This window comes from Alosa alosa, chromosome 23 (genome assembly GCF_017589495.1).
Source record: "Alosa alosa isolate M-15738 ecotype Scorff River chromosome 23, AALO_Geno_1.1, whole genome shotgun sequence".
NCBI classification, from domain to species: domain Eukaryota; kingdom Metazoa; phylum Chordata; class Actinopteri; order Clupeiformes; family Clupeidae; genus Alosa; species Alosa alosa.
Genome location: NC_063211.1, coordinates 16,958,695 through 16,973,326, shown reverse-complemented (window position 1 = coordinate 16,973,326; position 14,632 = coordinate 16,958,695). Strand labels below are relative to the sequence as shown.

The 14,632-nt window shown below is 40.9% G+C and overlaps 2 protein-coding genes and 1 long non-coding RNA gene across 3 annotated transcripts; 2 read left to right on the top strand and 1 right to left on the bottom strand.

Moving 5' to 3' along the window:
• Positions 1-744: 744 nt before the first annotated feature.
• Positions 745-3,285, top strand: LOC125288637 (transmembrane protein 272-like). Its single transcript, XM_048235159.1, has 5 exons — positions 745-1,143; positions 1,480-1,555; positions 1,664-1,723; positions 1,817-1,899; positions 2,156-3,285. Exons 1-5 carry the CDS (start codon positions 1,039-1,041, stop codon positions 2,552-2,554), a joined length of 723 nt encoding a protein of 240 aa, XP_048091116.1. The 5' UTR covers positions 745-1,038; the 3' UTR covers positions 2,555-3,285.
• Positions 3,286-5,295: 2,010 nt separating this feature from the next.
• Positions 5,296-14,293, top strand: nufip1 (nuclear FMR1 interacting protein 1). The gene is made up of 10 exons (XM_048234210.1): positions 5,296-5,660; positions 5,770-5,828; positions 6,576-6,677; positions 8,175-8,237; positions 8,438-8,514; positions 9,227-9,319; positions 9,488-9,675; positions 10,069-10,206; positions 12,940-13,163; positions 13,308-14,293. The coding sequence occupies exons 1-10, from the start codon at positions 5,411-5,413 to the stop codon at positions 13,851-13,853; spliced, it is 1,740 nt and encodes a 579-aa protein (XP_048090167.1). The 5' UTR covers positions 5,296-5,410; the 3' UTR covers positions 13,854-14,293.
• Positions 10,111-11,113, bottom strand: LOC125288111. Its single transcript, XR_007192452.1, has 3 exons — positions 10,777-11,113; positions 10,300-10,409; positions 10,111-10,200 (listed from the first exon to the last, which is right to left on the bottom strand). It is a non-coding gene; the product is annotated as an uncharacterized LOC125288111 (long non-coding RNA).
• Positions 14,294-14,632: the final 339 nt, after the last annotated feature.

Sequence of the window (14,632 nt, the reverse complement as noted above, 5' to 3'; positions counted from 1 at the left end):
ATAAGCAAACAGAGAGAGTAAAAATCATCCAAGCACTGCTGTTCAAAGTACTGAAAATAACCCAGGAGTTATTCTTGAAATAAAGGCCCTTTAAGGAGAAAATAAATAAAGGATCCATGATGAAACCAATAAGGGTGCACTACAAAATGGGGAGTGCGAAAAAACACTAATGTGTTTTTTAATGGTGCAGGACCATTAAGTTGACATCTTAATGGGTTCTTGAAAGGGCCAAAGGGAAAGAAAGAACATGTAAAAGTGTCTACACCAGCAGGTTAAGGAAGAGGCTGTAACCCTGTTTAACTCCACCACAGTGTGTCCATGGCCATGGGTTACACTCATAGACGACAGCACTGTATCAGTACTTTTATATATGCCCATTCTTGCTCAGGTGGAACCTCTTGGGTTGCTCGGGTGAGGCTATTAACTGTAGCCTACAACACTCCCTTTCCCTACTCTAGCCACTTCACCATACCTAAACCATGGGCTATTTAAACTTAAAAACTAAAATGTTAACTAAATGTGTAACTAAAATATCATACCTGCACTTTTCTATGCACCTGTGGTTAAATGCATTTTTTTGCCTACGTGTCTGCGCAATCACAATTAAGTTTAATCTAATCTTATATACCCCATTTGTGAAATTGGGCTACTTACTATGGGAATTTTGCAGCAACTTCTTCAAAATAATAGCCTACACACACGTTTTCTTTCACGTTGAAAACGTAGTGTAGGCTCCGATAAAGTGTTACCTGCAGCGGTTGAATGACAATACATAATGGAAAGTAGACAGCCTAATACGTGGGCTACCACAGACAACAGGTTGATGTGAATGAACGTCTAGGTTGTTGCGCTCTGATAGACGATGTTACCATCACCAAGTTAGGTCTGTGTAACAAAAAAAAAAGATCAAACATTAGGCTACATTACTAAGCACCAAAAATACAGACAGATAGCACATGAACTGAGAATCACTGGATAGGTCGTGTTTCCGAAGGGTTAAACCAATAAGAGCTCGGTATCCCTCTTCGATATTGTGGAATGCAGTTGTGCTGCGGAGAGACGGAGTTTGCAAACCAGAAAATCATCGCGCGCCCTACCACATTTTCCGCAATCCTTGAAGAATTCTGTTACTTCCCTTTTGAGGTAAGGTTTTTGTTTCTTTTTGTGTCTCTGGGCAATTAGTGCAATTGTATACAGTTGCCTGTGCAACTGTAGCCTATTTTAACTGTTTAACCACTTTAATTTCCACTGTTCGCACCTTTGCACAATCAGCCTATCATGTACAACACAACTACATCGAGATTACGTTTGTTAGCCTACTTGCTTTCCATTTCCATTTCATGTTTGAAACGGTCATTTTACTGCCCTACATTACTTAATCTCTCCGACCAACGCATTTAAAACGCATAAGTGACACTGTGCCAAATATGCTTCCCAAACAAGATGCTGTTTTATTATGGTACTTTTTTCTTCCAACAGCAGGTGCACTTAATCAACATGACCGCAGGATTGGAAAAGGCATGCCACCGCTGCCTGTCTAAAGTAGCCAGTAATGGCAAGTAACTTCACCCACAGATCAATCATTCAGCAATTCATTCGATGTTATAACTCTGTGTTGTAGGCCTATGTAGCCTAACCTAAGCTGCATTGATTGACATTTTAGCGTACTTTGTGGTGGGACTTTTGGCTTTCTTGGCATTGCCCCTCACAATGGCACTTGTTGGTGAGAAACCATACGGCACAAAATAACTAAACATAATAAATATACCCTCATATTTACAAGGCAGGCTAAATCCTAAAACGTCATATTTTACAGGAGCAAAAAACATTGATGAGTGCCCAGTTCAGCCAATGATCCCTCTCTACCTGTTAGTGGGGGGAGTGGTTGGCAGCATTAAGGTAAGCTTTTTGGAAGTTTTGAACAAAGTGAATTTCTGAAAGTTGCCCATTAACTGATGTGTCTGCCAGTGATGAGGGATAAGCACATTGTTTGTTGTCTTTCCAGACTTTCCTACTTTTGACAAATATATTACATCAATGATTGGCCCAAAAGATGTTAATAAGATATGCCTGGTATGCCATTGATGTAATGATGGTTATTCTTGAGCTTTGAGTTATCAATGCCAACAGAAATGACTGACCCTCACTCACACAGGTCTCCCTCCTTCTATACGACATAATGCACATTCGCTCCCTCATCTCTAAATCTGTTGTCATTGGCGATGATGATGCCGACGAGTATCCGTGGCGACAGAACGCTCATCGTTACTACGTCCATGTGATCCTGAGCATCTTCCTGTTTGTGTGGTTCCTTCTGGCTAACTACTGGGTGTTCTCGGTCTACACGCCTAACTTCATCGCGCCCTTCCATCAGCCCCACGAGTACTGCAGGAAGTCTCTGTACATGTTTGCGGTGTTCGTCCTGGGCCTCAGTCACATCGTGCTCGTCCTGCTCCTCTGCTGTGGGGTGTGGATGCGTGTGTGCCACAGAACCAGTACTCGCAATGACTATGGGGATGATGATGATGATGATGATGATGATGATCATGATTGAGGAGTCTTCTGATTGATAATACTAGCCCAGAGACAACCATCATGGTCCTGAGTCCTAAGAAGATGCCCTTACAGACATCAGTTGAACTTACTGTTACCTGGAGATGTTTGTTGTGTTATTTGTGCATGATGTCATGTGACACAGTCAATGCCTGTCAGAAAGAAAAATATTTAGATGAACTGCCTTGTGATTGTAAGATACTGCTAAGTTATTTTGGTGTACAGCTCAAACTTGTAACTGATAGTATTGTTTATTTGTTCCAGATGGGTACTGTAGCTTTTTATATCTTTAGCCTACATACCCTGGATGGTACCACATGGCTCCGGACTTAACGATAAACACTTTCATTTTAGTTTACTGCTATAGATGTTCATTTGTGATGACCTTTGAGTTTTCCACCTAGAGCATAACGTAACTAATTATTTGGTATTCACAGTTGTACGGCAAATAATTATTTAAAATGCAAAGTGTTTATATTTAGACCTACATCCTTGCTTTGGAACCAGAGATGGTGGAGAAAACATTCTAAAGGATCTTTGGTTAGCCTATTTCATAAGCTGTTGACTTTTTTGGGGTAAAAAAACTCATTGTTAACTATTTTGATTAGAATAAAGTTTTTGATCCACTTAGGAACACTGGAACCCTCAAAAGTGTTATTTTATTCAACTTACTGCCTGCAGACTCATGGACGGATAATGAATCACTGGGCCACTGGGCCCCTGGGCACAGACATGAAAAGAGCCCCCCTGCCCACCTTAGAAAGTTAGTAACTCTGTAGTAGGGGGGTCCATGGGCATGCCCCCCCGGAAGAACATTTTGAAAAATAACTCCTTAAATGGTGACTTCTGGCGAGTTTTGTGGAAATGGATTTAAAGCATCTTGCTGTGAAAAGATGCCAATTACAAAGCATGATTCCCACACGACCCATGTTATTTTTACTGAGGGGCCCCATTCAGATTTCAGGAGTGAATAACATCCCCCATAATATATGATTGAAGGGTCCTATTCAGACATATCACATAGCATAACCCGTGTTTTTTGACTGGTCTTTTCCTAGCGTTCATGGGCTTCGGAAAAACCTTTCTCCGAGTGAAAACATCATCATTCCACGTCATTCACGTCACGTAATGTGTGAGTCAGAGGTCGGAAACTGGGGCTAGATTTCGCTAACAGAGTTGCCCAGTTAGGGACTCTTCATCACTTTTGTCGTCATGTTGGAGTTCGTTTGTAGTCTATGTCCACCTTTCTTAATATAGTTATATATATATATATATATATATAGACTTTATTCTTGCACTGTTGCACTGTTTGACTTACTCATTTGCACCATCACCATGACACTTATTCACAAAGAGCACCTTACCTTATGCACAGAGGACCACAGGCTCAGTCCCTGCTTCAGTCATTGCAAGCGCACCTGATTGATTAATCACCCACTATGTGGATACTGTTTTTTAGAATTGATTTAGATTAAGTTTTATTAAGTATAATTTGTATTTTTGTATATTTAGTATATTCTTTATCTTCTACAGTCCTTATTCCTTAGTTGTGTTTTTTATATTATATACTTTTAATTACATTTTCTGCTGTTAGTGAATGTGTGTGTGTATGTTGTCTGTATGCTACTGTGACCTTGAATTTGGGAATTGAGGGACCAATAAAGTATCTATCTATCTATCTATCTATCTATCTATCTATCATGTGGCCTTTCATGTCCAACAGTTTTAATGTGAACTTAGGAATTTGCTGTTTTTGATAGATAGATAGATAGATAGATAGATACTTTATTGATCCCCAAGGTGAAATTCACGGGGTCTCAGTAGCATACAGACATCACACACAACATGCACTTACAGCAGAAATGGTAAATATAAGTATAAACATATAACCAAACTCCACCGTACAATAGAGACAGTAGGAGATAAGAAAAACTAACAAAACTAAATACTAAATATACTATATAAATAAATGTAAACAATCCAGTGTGCTTGAGGGTGATCAAGCATGAGACGCTTGTAGTGACAGGGCCTGTAGTTCTGTGTGCATGGTGAGGTGCTCAAGAGAGTGAGTGTCATGGTGAAGGTGCAAAAGTAGTCCAACAGTAGTCCTGTGGTTCTAAGGTGCTCAAGAGAGTGAGTGTCATGGTGAAGGTGCAAAAAGTAGTCCAACAGTAGTCCTTTAGTTATGTGTGCATGGTAAGGTGCTCAAGAGAGTGAGTGTCATGGTGAAGGTGCAAAAAGTAGTCCAACATAGTCCAACAGTGCAATAATAAGGTCTAGAGACCAGCATAAATAATATGGACACATTTTGTCACTTGAAAGCTGCATATCTTTCTTTCACGAGCGTCTTACACTATATTAATTATTAAGCAAATACAGTTGTTTGTTTAGGATTAGTGAGTGTATGTTTTAACCTTTGTTGTGGCATCCGTGTTTGTCACACATTCCGACGGCAAATTTCATGAACACTTGCTGTCGGAAAAGCAGTGCCCTGAATGCACCATTATTCAGATATCAGGGGTGGAGAACGTAGTAGTGACTTCACGCAGAGGCTTGAGCTTCAGGGCCGCCTGGGTTAAGTAATCCATCCCTGTGCAGACTACTAGTTCAACCTCACATTTCAAAGTTTGTCGAAGGCATAGAAACTAGTGTGGCTATGTCGCCACCTTGTGGTAGATAGACATTCAAACATGTAACATTCCCGGAAGTGACGTTCCACAAATCCTATGCGCACATGTTGCAGCAGGAAGAAGTGTGGCAGGATACAAACATATGAGATTCAGAGAGAGCTGTACACATTACGTTCGTTTAGTAGTTTATATAATTGTGTATATAACTTGTATATAAAGCGTACGTTATGACAAATCCGGGGAACTATCCGCCTCCTGTATTTGACTGTCCACCGCAGGCACCGGTATTAAAAGCCTCTACATTCCAGTGGGATTCTTCAGAACCTAGTGCATTTCAGGCTACACGTGATTGGAACTGGTTCGAACCACAGGCTTCTTTTCCTCCACCACAACCACCGGGACCCTGGAACACCCACGGGCACGGTAACTGGCATGCTGGTCCTTGGCATCAGAACTTTGGACCGAACCGCCACCGAGGTGAGAGAGGAGGGTCCTCACCACAAATATCAGGATGTGTGTAGCCATTTAACATTTCTGAATAACTTTCCTTTGCAATGTTCATATTTGGATGATTTTACCTGCTCAGGTTCGCATCACAAGGCAGGAGGCCAGCAGTATGGGCGCCAGGACTTTGGTGGGAAAAAGGTACACAGGCCTACTCTGTGTGGGAAACCTGTGAGAAATGTCTGTTTAATCAGAATTCTCGTGAAGCATGGCTCTACGGTGGTGTCATGTTATAACAATAAAAACAATGAAGCTGATGTCACATATAGTAGCCTAGGCTATATACAATAGTATATCAGTCAAAAGTTTGGAGACAGTTAGACATTTTAATTCCACTCCATTATAGACAAAGTACCAGCTGAGATTATTTGCATTGTTTTATTAATCAGGGCATCAGTTTTCAGATTACATTATGTAATTGCAAAAGGATTCTCGACTGTTGTAGAAAGAAATGGCTGATCTTTAATGCAATATCTACATTGCCCATTATCAGCAACCATTCACCCATGTTGCAAAGGCACATTCTGTTTACTAATCTGATATCATTTTAAAAGGCTAACTGAGAAAACATTGGAGAACCCTTTTTGCAATTATGTAAGCACATAATGTTAATTATCTTGGCTGGTTTTCTGTGAAATTGGAGTGAAATTTCTAAGTGTCTCGAAACTTTTGACTGGTTGTGTGTGTGTGTGTGTGTGTGTGTATATATATATGTATATATATATATATATATATATATATATATATATATATATATATATATATATATATATATATATATATATATATATATATATATATATATATATATATATAAATTAAAAAAAGAAAGTTTTTTTCTGAAGCTAATATCACAAATAATAAATAACTGTGTGTTTCTGTCTACAGAAAAACAAGAAAGAGCCAGAGTTCAGTTTTTTCTGTGACACCTGTGACAGAGGCTTCAAGAATCAGGAGAAATATGATGAGCATGTTTCACAGCATGTGAAGGTAAAGAGCCCAAGCCCAACAGTACCATTATATGCAGTTCATAGACATGCTAGAGGAGTGAGGTACCAGTGAAGTACCAGTGCCATTAAAGGATGCACATACAGTATGTATGAGAGACCTCTTAGAGAAATACTCACAGATCGAATAACAAGAAATTCAAACAAACTGTCTATTCCTGAGGGTACTGAGGGATACAGAAAAGCACCAATCCCATACATGTGCAGACTCTTGAATGACAACGGATTGTAGATTTCACCCATTTGACATATTTTAGCCTATGTTTTAAAGGTTGTATCAGCGATAGCAGGGATACGTCACTTCTGTTGATGTTCAAACAAAACAGAGAGCTAGCTCGCTACTCCCTCCCCCTCCCTCCCGTGCAATTAAAACTCTCCTATACGCGCCGTCGGTTATTGGTTGAAACACTTTATTTTGCCTTTGAGGGGTTGCCAACCCTTGTTGGTAGCAATTGTTTTTGTGTACAGATCTTGGAGCCTAGGCTGCCTACAGAGACGCGTTTTTTTGACGGCCTGTTTGTGAGGCAGGCAGCTAGCAGATCGTTAGGAAAGATTAGATGAATGTGATCATTTATGTTTGGGCCTTTTTTGGGCCTGAAATCACTGATACAACCTTTAAGTATATAAGATGAGACTTTTTAAGAATATGTTTTTATTGTAACAGCACAAATAATTCAGTGTTTATGATGACCGTTGCTTGTATATTGTCTTCATGAACCTGCAATAAGGCTGAAACTCAATTAACTAAACTAATGTATGTCTATTTTGACATGGAATGACTGGTTCAGCCCTAGTACGAAATAAAGAATTATGCCCTATTGTCCTCCACCCCTGTAAGTGACTGAAGATATCTGCTGAGTAGAGATACATAGTCTCCTGCATCATCAGATCTCTTGTGGTCAGCCATAAAAATAACCACCCCAAAAATCAGTCAAATCAGTTCTTCAATTTTCATATAGCCAAACCGCGATCCTCCCCTTATGATGGCATGCTAAGTAATGAATTGCATATTGTCCATGCCTTTGCCTGTCTGTAATTATGTGTAAACATTTCAATCGTGGTATGATCAGTCCACTTTTCTTTTGTTAAAGGAGAATTCCAGCTTTTTTTTTTACATAGATCTCTGTTTTTCGAGGTCACCGAGTACTAAAGAACCTGAAAAATAATCAGTGCTACCTACCTCGAGTTGCTGCAGCCAACTGCTAGAGCAGCCAGGCCACTACAGAGCTATACTCTGGGGCATGATTTTAAAAAGCCCTACTGGATTCTTTTTTTTTTCGTACTGAGACTACTCAGTGACCTTGAGAAACAGAGATCTACACAAAAAAATGGCCAGAGTTCTCCTTTAAGGTACCATTTTTGTAGTGTGTGCACCTAAGTCTAATGTAGAACAAAGTTGAAGGTGATGTCTCCAAATGATTTGGGATGTTTATTTTGGTGGCCTTGACCTTTGTGAACCTTGATCTCTTGACCTCTCTAGTGCTCAGTGGCAGACTGCAGTTTCATGGCGCATGAAAAACTGGTGAAGATTCACTGGAGGAATGTAAGTTGCCATTTTCCTTTTTTTGTGTGTGTTTGTGAGAAGTTAACCTTCTGGGATCTCTGTGGTACACCAAATTGTTGTTCATCACTCTGTTTTATATGGAAAAAATTATATCTCTAAATACTACATTCAGATGAAATGTCTTTACCACAGAATTGCACTTGCCCTGTATTAAAGTATATAAAATGCTTCTTGACTAGAACCATGCACCTGGAGCGAAAAGGATCAAACTAGACACACCAGAAGAGATCGCAAAATGGAGGGAAGAGAGGCGAAGGTTTGAAGTCTTCAGTTACAAAGCTAATTACATGTTTGGTCTGGTTTGCTTAGTGATTTATTTTTTTCTGTTTGTGCCATGCACATGCTAAATATTGACTCAATGAGTAAAACCACCAGGCTGATCTGCAACTTTGCTGTTAGTGTAATATTTTGATAATGTTTAATTTTAAGCTACAGGTTTAATGTAAAGATCTGTGTGTGCATTAATGTTGTGATTTTGTCATCTTTTATTGTACTTCAGCCTATTCTATTCATCTATGCACATTTATGGAAATTAGAATTAAGAATATGCACATCTGTGTGCGTTTCCATCCACCCTTGTGCAAGTTAAACTTGGACATTCCCCTAAACTAGGAAAGAGTGTCACTTGTGGGATCAAAACTTAAGGTTGTTTGGGCAAAGTTTATGGAAACATGCAAATTGAAATGCAACAATCGCGTTGCCATTGTTGTTTCCATAAACTTCAAAACATACCTTATGCATATCGAGAGTTATTCCACCTCCCTTAAGCAAATCAAATGTCTATGCACATTAGAAGATTGAATGCACATTTCAGGCCTTTCCAGTCATGATTATTTGTATGGTCAAAATGCACATTAAAGGTTGGAAGGAAACCCAGCTATAAAAGTCTTGTTATGTCCTTGTCAAACCACAAGGTGGCACTATTTGTAAGCAGTGCTTGTACTGCATGTGTGTGGATGTCCTTGTAGGAACTTCCCCACTCTGGCCAATGTGGAGAAGAAAATTAAGTTGATGGATGCAAAGGAGGAGAGAGGAGAAGTTTTAGAAACAGCCCAGTTTGGGTAAGTGTCGTGAGCAAGTATTTCTATTCAAAAACGTCAACAATAATTACCTTAAATATACTGAGCTTAATGAACATTAATTTTTAATATTTTCCTTTGATTTTGAGTGTGCCTTAATTAAGTCTGACTGAAAATTCCCTTATTTCTCCTGTTTTTCTTTGCACCCAGCCGGATGAAAGGCCGAGGCAGAGGTCGTGGGGGTCACAGGAGAGGCGGTTTCCGTGGACGCGGATGGGGTAGGGATAACCGCTCTCATTCCAATTACAGCGGGGGCACTGAGGAGCAGCAGCACCAACCTGTCTCACAGCCTCCCAAAGAAGTAGATCCACTGGGAGTGCTAGCCAACAGCGACCCAGGTTAGTGTTGCAATGACCGCAGAGGCACAGTTAACCACAAATGAGTTATAGAAACAGTATTTTTTAACGACATACCGTCATTTGCCAACTATTAGCCGCGGTTTATACATTGATTTTGTAAAATGTCTTCAGCTCTGAGGTTAATACACGGGGACAGTTAATATGGTATTAAAATGGTTTCGTTACTTTAAACTTACATAAAACACTGTTCTGCGGCTTATACACAATGCGGCTAATACACAGGAAATTACTGTATTTGACTTGCTTAGATTTTACCCGGACACTGTATTATTTATTTGTGAATGATGGACACAAATGTTTAATTATTCAGTCCATTGCAAATAGACATTTGGCCTCACTTGAGTATACTTGTTTTGTCTTTTGCCTTGGTAGACTCTGAGAAGGAGGATGTAGGTGGTGGTTCCTCAGGCCCAGTGTCAGTGGCCCCTAAGAACATGTCGGGCGGCCTGGCCTCTCTAGTGACCAGCTATGGCTCCATGAGTGAGAGTGAGGGCGACCAGGAACCTGAGGGTAAGACCAGCGAGTGATCAGCATTGTTGTGTTTCACATACACACATACACATGAATATAGACACATTACACAATCAAAATCAATTTTTTTACGTCATGTCGTCTTCATTGACAAAATGCATCAGGAGAAGATGCTGTTTGTGGTCACTCGTCGAAGGTTTGCTCCAAGTTCGCTCTGATCCCTCCTGGCCTGATCAGAAGACCTGTTTGTGTGAAGCATTAAAAATGTTTAAGTGCATAGTGGTTGAAGTAGGTTAGTTCTATTCAGCTGTGTGATCACCACACAAGGTGAACAGCCTGGTTCAGGTTCACTGTCAGGGGCAGTGTTTTTTCCCCCTAGTACATGTCTTGCTGGTGTAGGGACTACCGCAAACGTCATAGGTCTGTTGGCAAAATAGGAGGGCTTGTTATTGGTTCTTCCTGGAGGAGTGACGTCAAAAAGAAATGTCCCAGCCTTCTCAGATGTTTACGTTGTGCAAAGCTTGTTGGCTTTTTTCCTAATAGACAGGCACCTAATAGACAAGCACTTAGTTTAAAGATGAAATACGCTGGCATTTGTTCCAAGTATACCGTAAATATAGCATGCCCGCCTTTGCTTGATTGCCTCATAACAGCGTAAGCATAGATGATGCCACAACAGAGATTGACACTCAGAAGTGAGATGTAGTGAAGTCGATGCAAATTGTTTGTTATGCCTCCGCCTGCTATGACTTCATATGTCCTGGACAACCTACCTTGATTTTGATTGACTGTTGAGCTCAAGACATCGCCCACACGAACCCAGTTATTTTAGAAATGCATCAGTTTTTCTATGTGTTTTGGCCTTTTGCCTACACACAAACACCATTTTAGACCACTGAAAACGGCTTGAAGTGAAGGTTTTTGAATACTCTGGTTCAGTGCATGTAGACAGGGAAAACAGAGTTTTGGGCTTATAATATAATATATATATTTGGGCTTATAAAATATATATTTCCTTTGTTTACATTTTTCCAAGCCTCTGATTGGCTAACATCGCTGTCTGCTTGACATGCACTTGAGAGCTTTTCAGTTTGTATGAAAGTTTTTAACACATAATCACATATGTTTGTATGAAGTCCAAATATCAAACAAAACCCTCTGCCAAATTTGAGGACTGCACCTTTAATGTTGAACGTGACCGCAGTAGCAGCTGCCTGAATAGATAAAGCCCTGAGCTGGCAGGCTCTCATGCCAGACCTGCAGAAGATCCATCCCCAAGAGTGCTGCCACCGTCAATTGTTTTGCCACATTAAGGGCCACTTATGGAAACGTTTTCCACAAAATGCTTTCTTGTCTGCTGAAGTATGTGCCCATTCACCCTCAGCAATATTACAGGTTGGTAGTTGGTCTCAGCACTTTGTCAGGTTAACTCCGAAATATTATTTGTGGATCTCCCTTACTAGATGATGTTCCTCTTGCTTTAACAGGGAAGAACCACTGAGTCAAGGAGCTTGGAGCATAGTCTAGATTTTATGACTTGTCTAGAATGTATGCTAGGGGTGCAGCAGTATTGTGGTATAAAAGTATATGGTATGAAAGTCCATGGTTCTCACACAGTGTTTGCTGCAACAGTAATGAAAAAATGCAGCTGCACGGACGTTAAGTGGCTCCAACGGCAGAAACGTATCAGACATGTTTGCCCATCTCCGAGAACACCATCCTTAAAATCCCCCAACCATTATTCAGTAAATTGCACTATCAAAATAATTTTCCACATCCTGGCTCCTGGGTAAATTAGTGTTTTAAATTTGGTAACCACTGACTTACACAAACACATCAGAAAAATACAATAGACCATGAATCTGTGATCAATTATCAATTACCAGTGAGTAACCGCAATTAACATTACTCGTGAGTTACTGTTTTTTTCTTCATTGTCTCCAGATTCTTCCCATTAAATTGACAACTCCCCATGGGATCAACATCCCATGGTAACAGATGTCAAGTTTAAAAACAGTCTGTTTGTTGTTTCAGCAGTGAGTTGGCAAGAGAGACTTGAGTGGAGTGCATTCATTCTTAATGCTGGGAATAATGTTGGGAGTTTACTTATACCAAAGTGCTTTTAGGCAAGTCCCTCCACTCGGCAGCCATATTGCAACGCTTTTTGGGCACTCATTGGGCATCCTATTCAGCAGAAATGCGTGCGCGCAAGGCTTCACGACACCAATCTTGCTCCAGCAGCGAGATCCCAACACATGATTGGCACATGTCTTCACAACACAGCACATGATTGGCTCAATGTATTCACATGTCGATGTTTTGTGGACGTTTTGCCGCAGAAGGGGTGTGATATGCGTAGACATATTGGCGTTACAAACTAACCCCATGCATTTCTATGGAAGATTTTTTGAGTGCTGTGTCTCCTCATTAGAAAGTCTCTGCTTATACATGTCCGACCTGTTTCAGTCAGGGACATCTGCAAAGGCAAACTAGAGGGTGCTTTTGAGTTCAGATTGAGTAGAATTGATAGGAACTAAACAGTGAAAATTCAGCTTTGCCCAGTATAACGGTATAAATGACAGAACAGGTAATGGATATTAATTAATTCATTAACCTTCATAGATTAAATCTTCGGTCTTCTCATCAAGCTCTGTCAAACTTCCATTTGGAAATGATGCCCACTTACTTTTGATTATATAGTGTAAGTAGCAGCAACATATAAATGCAACCTCCTCTGCAATGTAATATGCTTTGTGTTTTTTTTTGCTTCAGTTGCTCCCATTCTGAAGACCAGTCAAGTGTTGGAGGAGAATAAAGCCATGCTGAAGAGCCTCCCTGCTCCAAGCCAGGCACGTGCACCTTTCCAGGAGAGCAGTGTTCCCATGGAGAAGGGCGTCCATGGCAACCACCCCAGGGGGAGAGGGAGGCGACGTGGCTGGGGAGGACGCCATCACAACGATACCCCCCAACAGCGGCGACACACTCTGCTGGAAATGGTGAGTTCCTCTGGCAACCTGTGGGGGGATGTTTCTCTACACTGGTAGCCTTGTTTAAAAATCAACAGATTTAGTGGCGCTGCCGTTATTTCTGACCATCAACATAGCACTCCGCTAACCATGTCATATTTTTCTCATCTGCAGTTGTTGGCTCCTGACATTCGGCACGAGAGGAATGTGATTCTGCAGTGCGTGCGCTTCATAGTCCGAAACGGTTTCTTTGGCTTGGAGGGCGAAGGTAAAGATCTTAAGATGACCCACAGAAAGCAAGGCACTGAGACAGGTGTGGAAATCAAGTCACCATCAGGGGACATCATTAATGGAGATTCGCAGGCATCACATGCAACAACTTCTCAGTCGCCACTCAAAGATCTACCTCAAAATGAGCATCCCATTCTTGAACATCAGGCTAGCGTGATTAACACCAGGAAGCCTGGGATGACTGAAGGAAACATCCCTGCTGGGGAGGAGTGTCACATATCAGAACAGCTTCGAAATGGAGCATCGAAGGAGAAGGCTATTACACAGCTCGCACCTTCAGTGTATGAGGATATTGTATGGGAGATGGATGATGTCGACAGCACTGGTGGAGACACACACTCCACAGACACACGTCAAGCTGGATGGAAGGAGGGTGGAGGTCCAGCTGTTGGACGCAAGGAGGAGGCAATGGAGCAGGAAGAGTCGTAGGTGTCGCTACAGGGCACTGGGCACAGTCAGGTGTGTGGGTCAGGGGGAAGCGTAGCAGTACCCCGTATCCCAAGTGATCAGTGAGAGGACCCGGTATCAACACAGGATCTTTGGCCTTAAGCTAACAACAGTGGAAAAGAACCTGAAAATGGACACGCAGCCCGTTGGCTAAGTATATGATGATGACGTCTTGGAGATGCCTTCAATCATAACAGATGACGTAAAAATGCCTGTCTTTTTTTCTTTTTTTTAAAAAAAAACCCAGCCTTATCAGTCCTGAAGGCATTTTGTAAGTGTACTGCTTTTACTGCTCTTGCAGTTTGCAGCATTTGTAATGCCTTGCAAAGTTTGTGTGAAATAGAAGATTTATGTTATGTACTATGGACTGAAATTCTATCAGAGATTATGCTAATAATGCCTATTAAATGAAGTTTAAAAAATTCAGCGTTTCACTTTATTGACTGGTCTAAGAGGATATGACTGAATGATTTTAAATTAGTTTAAAGGGAACCGACCGTTATGACTAGATAGAGAGACAACAGTCAACATTAAACTGACAGCTTAATGCTGAAAAAATAAATGCCTTATTGAAGGTCACTGAGCTGGCTTGTCAACTCGGATTAGGAAGCACTCATGTAAAGACCCCTCCTTGAGTCAGTACAGGTGTGCCATCAGGTTTATCTTTAACTCTTAAAGGAGTACCGTCACACCGGTGTGACGGGATTGTTGGGAAATTAACATTCTAAAGAATATCTGGGTTCTTTGAATTCAACATAGAA